Genomic DNA, 13,140 nt, shown 5'->3' with positions numbered 1-13,140 from the left:
TTCGGCGCATCTTCACATATCCATGATCACCATATGGATGACAAGAGTCAAGCAAAGGATCTCTTCGAGATGGCTCATCTTGAACTTGCACTTCATTTCTTCATGGCAAGCTTCAAGCATATGATCTCTTTGAGTTGGCTCATCTTGAACTTGCACTTCATTTCGTTGATGTCTTGAAGTTAACTTTGAGAGCTCACTTCATCTTCATCTTCAAGACATACTTGACACTTGATCTTCTTCATTTGCTCCTTATTGCAATCTTGAAGCCAACATATGGTTCAAGCATTGCCTATGGACAACTCCTACAAATATAACTCAATGCAAACATTAGTCCATAGGGATTGTCATTAATTACCAAAACCACACATGGGGGCTCCATGCACTTTCAGCGTTTCCACCGCCGACACGAGGGCGCAGCAGCGGCGCCCTCATCATCCGCGACCAGCCGGCTTCTCCATCGCGCGGGCGGAAGAGTAAGATCACGAAGAAGGAGGCCGCCGCCACCGCCGCCGCCAACCAGCTCGCCGAGGAGGAGGCAAAGCGCGCGGAGGACGCCGCCGTGGAGGAGGCGATCGCCAAGTCGCTGAAGGACCTGGTGCCCGCCGACAACACCCTCCCCATCGACGCCATGTTGGAGTGGTCTAGGCGGGACTAGGAGCGCCAGGAGGCGGGCTCGCCTGTGATACCAACTTGTGACGCCCCGGAACCGGTACCATGAGGATTCCAGCGATCCCGCCGAAATCCGCACGTTATCGATTCAGAGACGCCCTCCGACACGACGTGCGCGATGAATCACACACGTGATGCTAGAGGAATTAACACGAACGGTAACATTACAACGGGATTACAATAGAGCCCACAAGAAACACATATTACAACAACGACTCCAACGAGTCAAGATACAAATAGATACATACAAAGATCCAAATCATACAGAAGATCAAATACGTCCGAGTACGGACAAGATACAAATTGGACTAAGAGTCCTGAAGATAACCAGCGGCGTCCATAACCCTGCCCAGGCCAAGCCGGAAGGGTAACCTTGCTAACGTCGTCATCTTGTACCTGTCGAAGTTGGGCCATCGGTTGCCGACAAAAGGGAGGAAACAAAAGAGAAAGAGAAAAGGCGAGGGTAAGTACCAAGGAACGAACTCCGGCACGTACTTAGCGAGACTAGAAATGGCTATGCTCGCCGGGCGAATATATCACCTGGGGCTATATGGTAGGTTTAGCGGCAACAAAACTATAACCAATAGAGACACGCTACAACATCTGTCTACTCAGAGAAGATAAGAGAGCGCACAAGGTAACAGATAAATACTACACAAACATAACCCAGCCGATTACACATATCCCCTTCAACAAAACGAAGAGGCAATGTAAAAGGCACTCCACGGTTGATAAGTTTTATTAGGTATCGGTTGTAGTAATGCTATATATTACTACACAAGTTATTATCAGATTATTAACAACAGATAACGGTGTAAGTTGTTCTATGATCAAGCTATACATTTCCAAGTCGTCCATAACCGGGGACACGGCTTATCGATAAGATGTACACCCTGCAGGGGTTGCCCAAATGTAACCATACGCATGCTCGAACCCACTTACTACAGGTGGAGTCTCACAACAAGACCGTTCCCAATGCAAGAGAAAGTTTAAGTCCCCCACTAAGCTACCCATGACGAAGTTCTGACGTACTCCGATACGGGCCCAGAGGTTTGTGTCAAACGCGCCCAGGACCACGCCGCTGATAAAACTGGAGGAGAGCAGCGACGACGACCTGTATCGACCGACGCCGCCACGCGCCGGCGACCCTGGCCAGGGTTAAAGCCGATGGTACGAGGCGCCGCCGCCCGAGGACGCCGGGAACTCCAACGACGACGACGACGACGGCGGCGGCGACTACACGGTCTTCTACCGCCATTTCAGCATGTAGAAGGCCGCTTTTAGTTTGAGGTTAAGTTTCCCTGTCACCGAATTCAAATATATGTACGAATTCTGAACTAGCCTATATATGTTAAATATCATTAAATTTCGCTTATGTTTGAACGAGTTTCGCCTAATTTTTTCTAAATTCCCCGTATTTTGTCAAAAACTTTCGCCCATCCTAGTCTCGCCGCTGGGAAAATGGGCCTCCCCAGGCCAGAAAATACATCCATCCGGCGCTAAATAGGGCCGGATTTCGGCATGGAGCCCCAACGGCTAGAGATGCTCTAACAACGCCCATAACAAGGGCCACCACAACATTAGCAAGCAAAACATATCAGAGGTACTCAACACCAGGCAATTGGCATCCATAATTTGGCGTCACCACCAAGTCAAACTGGCGGCGGATTACAATCGATTATCAAGGCCAACACTGCCTAATTAGCCCAAATATTTCAGACTTCAGTTGACAAGTACATACGACTCCATTAGACAGACAGACAAATGAAGTACTACACCACAGTTCAACATAGTTGATGATTTCGGCGAGACAGCTACAGTAGATGTAGCCATAAACATAGACATAATCAGACTTCAGTCGCATCCCAGGCTGCACATCATCCAGTGATAAGCTGCTTCTGCTTCGAACTGCTAAAAACACCTGTGCAAAAACCCATCTTACATTACTTAATTCTGCAGTATTAACTTCACAGTAAAGGAACTTGTGGCTCAATATATTTAGCCAGAACATCTGAACACTACTAGGTAAAATAGTATAAGAAAGTCCTAAACCAGGAAGATCAGTATGAACACACTACAAACCTTTTCCTTTTCTCTTTTGCGGAGGGACCGCTCTAGCTCTAGCAACCTGCTTGCCTGAAAAACAAAATAATCATGCACCGTCAGATTACTTAGATGAGAACATGAAATTAGTTTTAAGCTTCAATGTGCAAATCAAGTTGCCTATTTGACACACCTTCAGTGTGTTTGTTTTCTACTGCTTATGCCATAAAATCAGTACCATTGGAGTATGCACATGTACAAGAAGAGGACAGCAGTGGAATTTTCTTGTATCTATAGGCATTATGATTTTATATCCATAGGCATCAGCAACCACAAAATTCATGTTTCATACGAAAAATAATATTGCTGGTGTACATTGATACGTAAAATCCTAGTGTTTATAGGCATAATGATTTTATATACAAGGCAGCAACCACAAAATTCATGTTCATACGGAAAATAATAAAGTTGGTGTACATTGATACGTAAAATCCTAGTTTAGGATGTGACATCAGCTAGTATGGCCTCATATTATATTACTGGTTTATCTTATAAATAGTCCGATATAACCCTACACCCTACAGTAGTTCACACATAGAGGATACCACAATCAGAACTCGTAGAAATAAAATAGCAGCGCCAATCTAACAACAGAAACTTCATAAAAATGGCTAACAACAGAAATGTTATTCCATCTCCTGTAAGCTGCTGTTTCCTGACGCCGACTAATTAATGCTCCTTTCAGCAACTGACGAATATGCACACCACCTTCTAAGACCACAATAATCATAACATCTGAAAACAAAGACAGTAGGCACTAGGCAGTGTGATCATGAGGATGGATGACAGAAAGTCAGAAAGAAATGGATGATGCCAGGAGGCACTGCAAAACTGAATGTTGATGGCACTTTCTCTCCCCACGGAGCTGGTACAGGGATGGTACTACGTGACCATGAAGGACAGGTTATTTACGCAGCTTGTCGAGAACTGAAGCAGTGTCGAGACGCGACAGAAGCTGAACTGGTGGTGATCGAGGAAGGAATGCAACTTGCTCTGCATTGGTCCCCATCAGACTTCATAATCGAAACTGATTGCGCGGAGGCAATTGAGCCAACAAAAGAGAGCACACATAATACGTCTATTTATGCGTTCTTCGTGAGTTGTTTAGGGAAAAGGTACTAGACTAGCTAAGATCAGTAGGGATGCTAACATGGTAAGCCATGAACTAACTAGAGTTGGTAGGGTTCATAAGAAAACTGCAGTTTGGTAACATAGGCACCCACAGTTCAATGATAACATAAAAACTTAAAAGACAATATGGCTATAAGTTAATAAAAAAATGTTAAGTTTGAAGTTAACACTTCAGAAGTACATGCTTTATTCCTATGAAAAACATTTTGATGTAGGAGTCGTGCAATATAAAGATGCGCAAGCAGTTACCTTCGGCCCAGAAACTTGTGAAAGGCAGATAGATGCAACTATGGAAGCTTTTAACAAGTTCCTTAGACTGCATAGATTCAAGTTGAACCATGTAGATAGATGACTGCACCCGCAAAAAGATGGCATGAACATCATTCAGATAGTACATTATAGATAAATTTTTATTCTCAATCCTAGACTCCAATCCAAGAATCTTCTGCAGTTCAAGAGTCTTCCGCAACACCCATGTGATAACTCCATGAGGATCAACCTTCCTGTCCCACATTTGCAAACAGGGGCAGTAGCGAGGGCCAGACAATGCAGCGAAGCCAACACCGCCATCCTCTGACTGGATGATCCCAACACTGTGATTGCAAGGAGGAGCACAAAGAGGCGTCTTGGTCACAGAGAGCCTCTGTGCATCCAAATCAAACTCAAGTATACCATTGATATTCATCCCAAGCAGCCAGTGAAGGGTGTTACCGACAAGTGTGCTGCGAAATGGAAACATTATAGCGCTCCACGAAAGTGTTGTTGATACGAGATCACTCCATATGCCAACAGTGTCTGAAGAGTAAACGCTTGCGAAGGTGATAATTTCATTGACGGCTTCATCTTTGTGCAGGTAGCTGCTCAGCACGACCACTTTGAAAGGGCTCGAGTGGCAGGCGCCATGAACATGGCCCTGGTCGGCAGCAGCACAGAGCACCGCCCCAAGCTCAATCCTAGATTCGTGGAACTGCAGTGGATAGGGTGGATAGGGAAAGATGTGGAGGTCATCAGTGATGGGGTCCCACACGATTACCTGCCTCGATATCCAGTCATCAAAGAGTAGGAATCCGTGGCGGCAGTCGAGGCACGTCCATTGTTCGCTGCCGCTGGGTCGCAGGGTGAAGCGCTTGGGAGGGATGCAGTAGGGCGGATCAAGGTAGGATCTGAAGGAGAATTTTCCGCGTTGGTACGAGAAATCACCAAGGAGGGGAGGCTTCCGGTGGTGGATGCTGAAGCGGCGAAGGAACTTGCGGTCGGTGGCGAGGCGGCGCCATCGCTTGGAGACGATGGACGCACGTAAGAGGTAAGGCGGCTGCGGCGGGAGGCGCAACATGATCTCATGGAGGAGGTCATCGATATCCAGCGGATGCGCCAGTTCTGGCAACGACGACGAGAGTTGGTGGCGGCGGCGGTGGCTCATGTCGCCCTCACCCCTTGGTGGGCTATTGGATCTGGGAATGGGGAATGGAGAGAGGATTTTAGGTTTTCAGATAATTCCTTATTTTACACAACCTAAAAATCTGCTTCCCTATTTGACCCCGGAAATGTTTCTTCACTATTTGACACCTGGCCAGAACTTGTTACCTAATAATATGACACTCTAGTTCATTTTTTGAGTACTAACGGTGCTAAAGAGCAACATGAAAAGACGCATTTGCCCTTGGTGCACAACGTGACCAAATTTTCTTTGTAAAGACAAGCAAGAATACTGTGGCATATTTGCTCATGGTTAAACAACCAAATAAAACCCGTACATTTGGTTACAGAACCGCGTTACATATGATAACTGAAAAAATTCCTCCTAAGATTTTAATTCAGAAGGCTCAAAAGTCGGGCAAAATCTCCCCACACCATATTCCCACACACAGTTCATACGTATATAGAGAATAGACCGCACAACATCTACAAGTGTCATAAGCATCCAGGTTCACACATGTCACATCCATGTTCACATTCACCACATATAGGTTCAGGTACAGCACATAGTTTCTCCTTCACGACATTGCGAGTATTTTCTCTTGTAGTATTATTTTTTTATGGAAATGGCACAATTAGCTGAGTATTTACGAAGGTATCAAATATTTTTTCATTTCCATTCATTCCCTTACCGTCCCAGATCATAGAGGTGAAGATCCACCACAGAAATATTCATACAAAGATCCTAGCGATAATCTTTGAAGAAACTTGATACATGAAAGATCCAACAGATAAAAGCAAAAGTAATTTCGCATAGGAGCAAATCGGAAGATTCGTTCACTATTCATTAAAAAAATGGAACATGGACGTAATTGTATGAATTCAGATCGAAAAGTTAACCACAGAAACAAATCACAAAAAAACTAATCGTACAAACTTATCTGGAACGTGGGCATAATTGGAGGAGCAGGCGCTCGCGCTCGCGGAGATGGTGATGTCGACGCAGCTCCACCCAAGGCTTCCGCGACGACGCTGGCGGAGGAGGCAGTGCTGGAACGCTGGCTCGAGGGTGCACCGGCCGAGCTCCTCGTCGCCGACCACGACGACGGCGCCGCTGCGCCTTGCCAGCCCACCGCCGGCACGCTGGGATGGCCATCCATAGCCTTGATTGAATCCAACCTGGCCGCCCTCCACAGCCACCCCCTAGTCTCACATAGCTATCGCGTCTCGCCGCTGCTTCTATGCGCCGCCGCCGGCGGCTCGAGTCGGGGACAGACAGTAAACGGGTTAGATCTTTTTTTCCCAGCGTTGCGTAATGACTAAGGGAGGGATATTTTTGTCCATGAAAAGAAAAACCGACGGCAGTGTAACGGGGTGCACGGCGATGTCATATTAGGGAATAGGCAAGAAATTTTGACTAAGTGTCAAATAGGGAAAGTCTTTTCTACAGGATCAAATGGGGAAGCAGTTTTTTTTAGGTATTATCACATAAGGAAAAAAAATTCTTGAGAGCAACCACATATTTCATTAATCGAAAACTAAGTTATATGTGGAAACTAAACAAGGGGATAAAATGATTATCCAGAATTTATAGAAATCTAAAAAAAAACAAGAAATACAAAAGGATTTCTAGGGTTTCCTGCAACCACTGTAGCCAGCGAGCGCCCCCAATTCCAGCGCACCGCCTCCCCAAGAGCCAAAGGATCATGTGGCTCTCCTTTCTTCATTGTAAAAAATGTGACACCGTGCAAGGAACCAAGAAGCGTTAACGGCTCTGTGTTTGTTTATATGCGTGTAATCCAAAACAAGACCGTCACAGACTGGTTTCTTGCCAAGTAATAAGCTAATAATGATGGTACAATGTAACTAGTTCGGTAATCACCTTTGCTCCTGATGATTTTTTTCAGTCATTTTGAGCTTTCCCATCTGCGAGCAAAGTTCCAGACATGGAGGGACTATCTCTGAGATGCAGCGAGGGAAGAAGGTATTCAGATAGCTTCATGGCGCCAGGAGACAGTGCGACGTTTGTCTCGCAATACATGGTCACTGAAACAACGGCTAATTTGCAAACAGCCTAGCGAATTCCTCCACTCTGAGACTCAGGAGTTGGCTCAGGCTGTTCGTCATGCAGATGAGTATGGGTATTGGGCGAGCAATATTTGCGATGGAGAGGGCAGGGGTGATATGAACAAATTCCAACATGAACAATGACAAACTAATCCAAGCATTTCAGAGTTCAGCACAATAGCTCAAAATAACACCAGAGTGGGCACATGAGATAATTTCTACAGGTCCAGTTTTCAATTCACAACTGCAATATAGATGGTCATGGCATACTCCAAAGGCCAGCATTCCAGGTTGAAGTACACTAGCAAAGCTACTTCTGCTTCAGACTACTGTGCACAAACCCATCACAGTTGTTAAATCAGCTGCATTGGCTACACACTCATTGAACTGTTGATATTTTAAGCCCGGTCATTACAGCACCATACTAAACAGAATAAGAAAGCGAAGAGCGCAAATGAAGAAAGGTAAATCTGAACAGTCAATCTATCTGAAATACAAAATCATCTTAAAACAACATTAGCTTTTTTAGATGGAAAAATGTAACTAGTTTTAAGCTTCGGTGTGGTCAAGTTACAGATTTGACATATCAGATGATTTATCCTAAGTTCTCAGTGTGCCTATTGTGGGTTTAAAGCTTGAAGGTAGCTCATGCTATAAGACAAGTAAATGTAGTAGCAGTATGCTCAGACACAACCAGAGAAAAATGATGCAATTTAAATGTATATGCTAGTTAACAAAGAAGAAAGGCATGAAAGGAGCAGAAATTAATTGGTCTCATATTTGTATTATTACTAGTTTATATCTCTTAAAAAGTCCAATATGACCCCACTAAAATTAGTACATCAAGAAAAATAAGGCATATATATACCGTAGCATCACGCCAACAACAAAAATATTGTAAAAAAAACTAACAACACAAATAGTATTCCATCTCCCGTGAGCTCACTTGATTCTTGACTCAGCGTGTGACAAATATGTGGAGCACTTATTAAGACCACAACATTCATAACATATGACAATTCAGAACCACAATGGACTGAACAACTGAAAATGCAAAAAAAGCAGCAAGTGCACTTTTTTTTTTACTTTTTAAGGCATGCAGTCACATACAGGACAAACTCTTCAACTAAAGGTGAAATAGTAAAGCGTGTACGTGATTAATAGCAAGATCAACAATGATAAACACGTGTGCAACCCGGACTCCCTGGAATTCGTGTCCTTCTCTAACAAAGGCAAGCACGGCACTGACAACAGACAAGGTAAAACATATAAGAGGTCAACACCAGGTATTGGCAACCAAAATCTGGCGTCAGCACTAAGTCAAAGTGTCAAACTGGAGATGGATTGCAATCCATTATGAAGGGCAACACTACCGAATCAACCCAAACATTTCTGGCTTCAGTTGACAAGTACATACTATTAGACAGACAGATAAAGTACTACACCACAATTAACATATTACTAGATGATTTCCGCAAGACAGCTGCAGTAGATGTAGCAGAGCCATAGACACATGGACATAATAGACAAGAGTCGCATTCCAGGCTGCACATCATTGAGTGATAAGCTGATTCGGCTTCAAACTGCTAAAGACACCTGTGACAAACTCATCTTACATTAGTTCAATATTTTTAGCCATAACATTTGAAGACTGCTTGCTAAAATAGCACTGCATTAGAAAGTGATAAAAGAGCATGAAGAGGAAGATGAGTATGCACACACTAGCAACCTGAAATACAAAATAATCATGTGCCGTCAGATTTTTTAGATGAAAACATGCAACAAATTTTAAGCTACAAGTGCAAATCAAGATGCCAATTTGACACACCTTCAGTGTGTTTGTTCTCTACTGCAAATTTGAGGAAGAGGACATCAGTAAACCTTTCTTGTATCAATAAGCATTATTATTTTATACCTATAGGCAATGCAAGTGGGATCCCGCCAAAGTCCAACTTATAGTTCATTTTGCCTTTTCTAGTGTAAATTTTAAGACCAAATTTGTACTAAAAATCGAAAATGAACTATATGTGGGATTTTGGTGGGATCCCACATGACACCTTAATAGGCATCAGCAACCACAAAATACATGTTTCATATGAAAAATAATATTGCTGGTGTGTATTGATATATAAATCCAAAGTCTAGGATATGCTATCAGCTAGTACACAGATCAATGGTCTCATATTATATTACTGGTCTTCTCGCAAAAAGTCCGTTATAACCCTACAGTACCGGACACAAGTAGAGGATACCACAATCAGAACGTACTAGTAGAAATAAAACAGTGGCGCCAAGTTCACAACAGAAACTTCATAAAAATGTCTAACAGCAGAAATATTATTCCATCTCATGCAAGGTGCTGCTTCCTAACACCAATAATGATCCTTTCAGGAACTGATGAATACGCAGACCAGCTTCTTAGACCAAAACAAGCATAACATGTGGAAAAAAACAGTAACCAAACTGCACTGAACAACTGACAATGAGAAAAAAGTGGCTGCTGCACAATTTAAGGCATGCAATCGGTCATGTACTTTCTGTCAAATACAACTATTTTAAACCTCTCCCATGCAAACACTTGCAGGACAACTCCTCAACAAAAGATAGAAATAGAATAGTACTACCTATATTTCCTAAGGTACAATAGCTGAGTTAGATTTATGGTTAATAGCAAGATCAGCAGTGATAATTTTTCTCAGAGACAATTACGGACTGACCAAATAGAATTGTATTTACTCCCCAAAATGTGCCAACTAAATTAGTCATTTGCCACGGTCTCCAATTCAAGTCTACTTTGTAGTTCGCTTGTTGTCAATTTTCCACCTTGTGTGTGGTTCATGCTGAAAAGAGGTGTACATAAGTGTGTGCAGATGAACAATAATGTAACATAGGCACCCACAGTTCACTGATAACATAAAAGACAATATGGCTATAAGTTAATAGAAAAATGTCAACTTTGTAATTAGCACTTCAGAAGTACAGTAGTTATTCCTATGAAAAACAATTGGATTTAGGAGTTGCCCAATGTTAAGATGATCAAGCAGTTACCTTCGGTCCAGAAACTTGTGAAAGGACGATAGATGCAATTATGGATGCTTTTGAAAAGTTCCTTAGACTGCATTGACTCAAGCTGAACCATGTAGACAGATGAATATACCCTCAAAAAGATTGCATGAGCATCATCCAAGTAGTGCAGTATAGATGCCTTGTTCTTCTCAATCATAGAGTCCAATCCAAGAATCTTCTGCAGTTCAACAGTCTTGCGCAACACCCATGTGGCAGCTCCATCCGGATCGACCTTCCTGTCCCACATTTGCAAGCAAGGGTCATAGCGAGAGCCGGACAAAGCAGCGAAGCCAACACCGCCATCCTCTGACCGGGTGATCTGAACATTGTCATGGCGAGGAGGAGCACCAAGAGGCCTCTTGGTCACAGCTAACGTCTGTGCGACCAAATCAAACTCCAGTATGCTATTTGTGGTGACCAGCCAGTGAAGGGTGTTACCAACAAGTGCGCTGTGACTCAAAAGATTTATACCCTTCCGTGGGAGCGTTGTTGAGACGAGATCACTCCATACGCCAGTCTCGGAAGAGTAGACACTTGCGAAGATGCTGGCTACATCATTGTGGTGCCAAGCGCTGAGCCCGACCAGTTTGAAAGGGATCGACTGGCAGGCGCCATGCACGTGGCCCTGGTCGCCGGCGGCGCAGAGCACCGCCCCGCTGTGGATTTGCACAATCCCGGAGTCGCGGAACTGCTGCGGGTAGGCTAGGACGCAGCGGCCGTCGGTGATGGGGTCCCACACGATGACCCGCCTCCGCCTGCAGTCGTCGAAGAGTATGCGTCCGTGGCGGCAGTCGAGGCACGCCCATCCCTCGCTGCCGTCCGGCCGCAGGGAGAGGCGGCGGGGAGGGATGCGGTAGGGCGGGTCGAGGGTGGATCTGAAGGAGAATGATCCTACTTCGTACGAGAAGTCGCCCAGGAGGGGAGGCTTCCCGTGGTGGGCGCGGAAGCGGCGGAGGAACTTGGGGTCGGTGGCGAGGCGTCGCCAGCGCTTGGAGACGATGGACGCGCGCAGGAGGTAGGGCGGCTGCGGCGGGAGGCGGAGCAAGATGTCGTGGAGGAGGGCGTTGTCTTCCAGCGGATGCGCCGGTAGTGGTGGCGGCGAGGAGGGCCGGCGGCGGCGGTGGCTCATTTCGCCCCCCGGTCGATTGGATTGGGGACTGGGGACTGGAGAGGATTTGGGGTTTCTCTCTCTCTTTCCCCGAGAGGCAAAGGTCTCTCTCTCCTTTGTTTTGTCGAACGTGACAATGTAAAAGAACAAGAATGGTTTGTTCTGAGTTTGTGAACGTGTTTGTTTAAAAATGTGGTTTGTTCCAAGTTCTGACACACGCAAAAATTATGACGAGACGAATGAGATTAATGCAGCAGAACTAAATCTTAATTCAAATTGATGCTACGCTATGTCTGTTCTCTGTTGGAAACAAGCAGCTATTTGGTTGGACGAGCAATAGCACTTGCGATGGAATTCAGTTGGAGGATGTTCCCCTCTTCACAATCTGAACAAAGTTTGGTGGCTGTTTTGTTGTTCTACCACGAATGTAAGAGCATCCCCAGCCGTTGGAGTCCCCCGGGCAAAATCCGGATGAAAATTCGTCCGGATTGGATCCATTTTTTGCGTGGAGAGCAACAATTTTCCAGCCGTCCCGGAGAATTTGCGCGGGCCAGATCGCGAAATCTTCACTGACACGCGGGCCAGAGCGCGGAATTTGCTCCATTCGGAGTCCCCGGCAGCACCCCAGGAAACCGAGGATGGCCTAGGGAGTCCGAACGGATTTCGGCCTAAATCCGAACGAAAACGAGAAGCTAGAGGCGTGACTGGGCCATTTTCGTCCATCCGGATGAAAAAAAGAGGTCATGGGGGCCTTCCCAGGAACATGGCTGGAGATGCTTGCTGACGTGGGTGTTGGATTGCAACAGCACCAGAAAGTAGCTTCCTTGTGACGGTAAAGCACTCGTCCGTTGGGAACCCCAAGAGGAAGGTATGATGTCGTATAGCAGCAAGTTTTCCCTCAGTAAGAAACCAAGGTTTATCGAACCAGTAGGAGCCAACAAGCACGTTGAAGGTTGATGACGGCGGAGTATAGCGCGGCGCAACACCAGGGATTCCGGCGCCAACGTGGAACCTGCACAACACAACCAAATTACTTTGTCCCAACGTGACAGTGAGGTTCTCAATCTCACCGGCTTGTTGTAACAAAGGATTAGATGTATAGTGTGGAAGATGATATTTGCAAGAACAGTAAAACGAGTATTGCAGTAGATTGTATTCGATGTAAAAGAATGGACCGGGGTCCACAGTTCACTAGAGGTGTCTCTCCCATAAGAAATAGCATATTGGGTGAACAAATTACAGTTGGGCAATTGACAAATAAAGAGAGCATAATAATGCACATACATGTTATGATGAGTAGTGTGAGATTTAATTGGGCATTACGACAAAGTACATAGACCGCTATCCAGCATGCATCTATGCCTAAAAAGTCCACCTTCAGGTTATCATCCGAACCCCTTCCAGTATTAAGTTGCAAACAACAGACAATTGCATTAAGTATGGTGCGTAATGTAATCAACAAATACATCCTTAGATATAGAATTGATGTTTTATCCCTAGTGGCAACAGCACATCCACAACCTTAGAGGTTGTTGTCACTCCCCCAGATTTAATGGAGGCATGAACCCACTATCGAGCAT

At 45.0% G+C, this 13,140-nt stretch overlaps 1 protein-coding gene across 4 annotated transcripts; it reads right to left on the bottom strand.

The window, feature by feature from the left end:
• Positions 1-2,273: 2,273 nt before the first annotated feature.
• On the bottom strand, positions 2,274-11,656 carry LOC127344272 (uncharacterized). 4 transcript variants are annotated; one of them, XM_051370506.2, is made up of 4 exons: positions 10,435-11,654; positions 6,253-8,982; positions 2,752-2,805; positions 2,274-2,590 (listed from the first exon to the last, which is right to left on the bottom strand). In XM_051370506.2, exons 1-2 carry the CDS (start codon positions 11,579-11,581, stop codon positions 8,939-8,941), a joined length of 1,191 nt encoding a protein of 396 aa, XP_051226466.1. In that variant the 5' UTR covers positions 11,582-11,654; the 3' UTR covers positions 2,274-2,590; positions 2,752-2,805; positions 6,253-8,938. The 4 variants fall into 4 exon arrangements, with proteins under 4 accessions (XP_051226466.1, XP_051226467.1, XP_051226465.1 ...); XM_051370507.2 differs by having other exon boundaries at positions 6,257-8,982; XM_051370505.2 differs by lacking the exon at positions 10,435-11,654 and having other exon boundaries at positions 4,153-6,662.
• Positions 11,657-13,140: the final 1,484 nt, after the last annotated feature.

This window comes from Lolium perenne, chromosome 3 (genome assembly GCF_019359855.2).
Source record: "Lolium perenne isolate Kyuss_39 chromosome 3, Kyuss_2.0, whole genome shotgun sequence".
In the NCBI taxonomy this organism is placed as follows: domain Eukaryota; kingdom Viridiplantae; phylum Streptophyta; class Magnoliopsida; order Poales; family Poaceae; genus Lolium; species Lolium perenne.
This window is presented reverse-complemented; position numbering and strand designations above follow the sequence as displayed.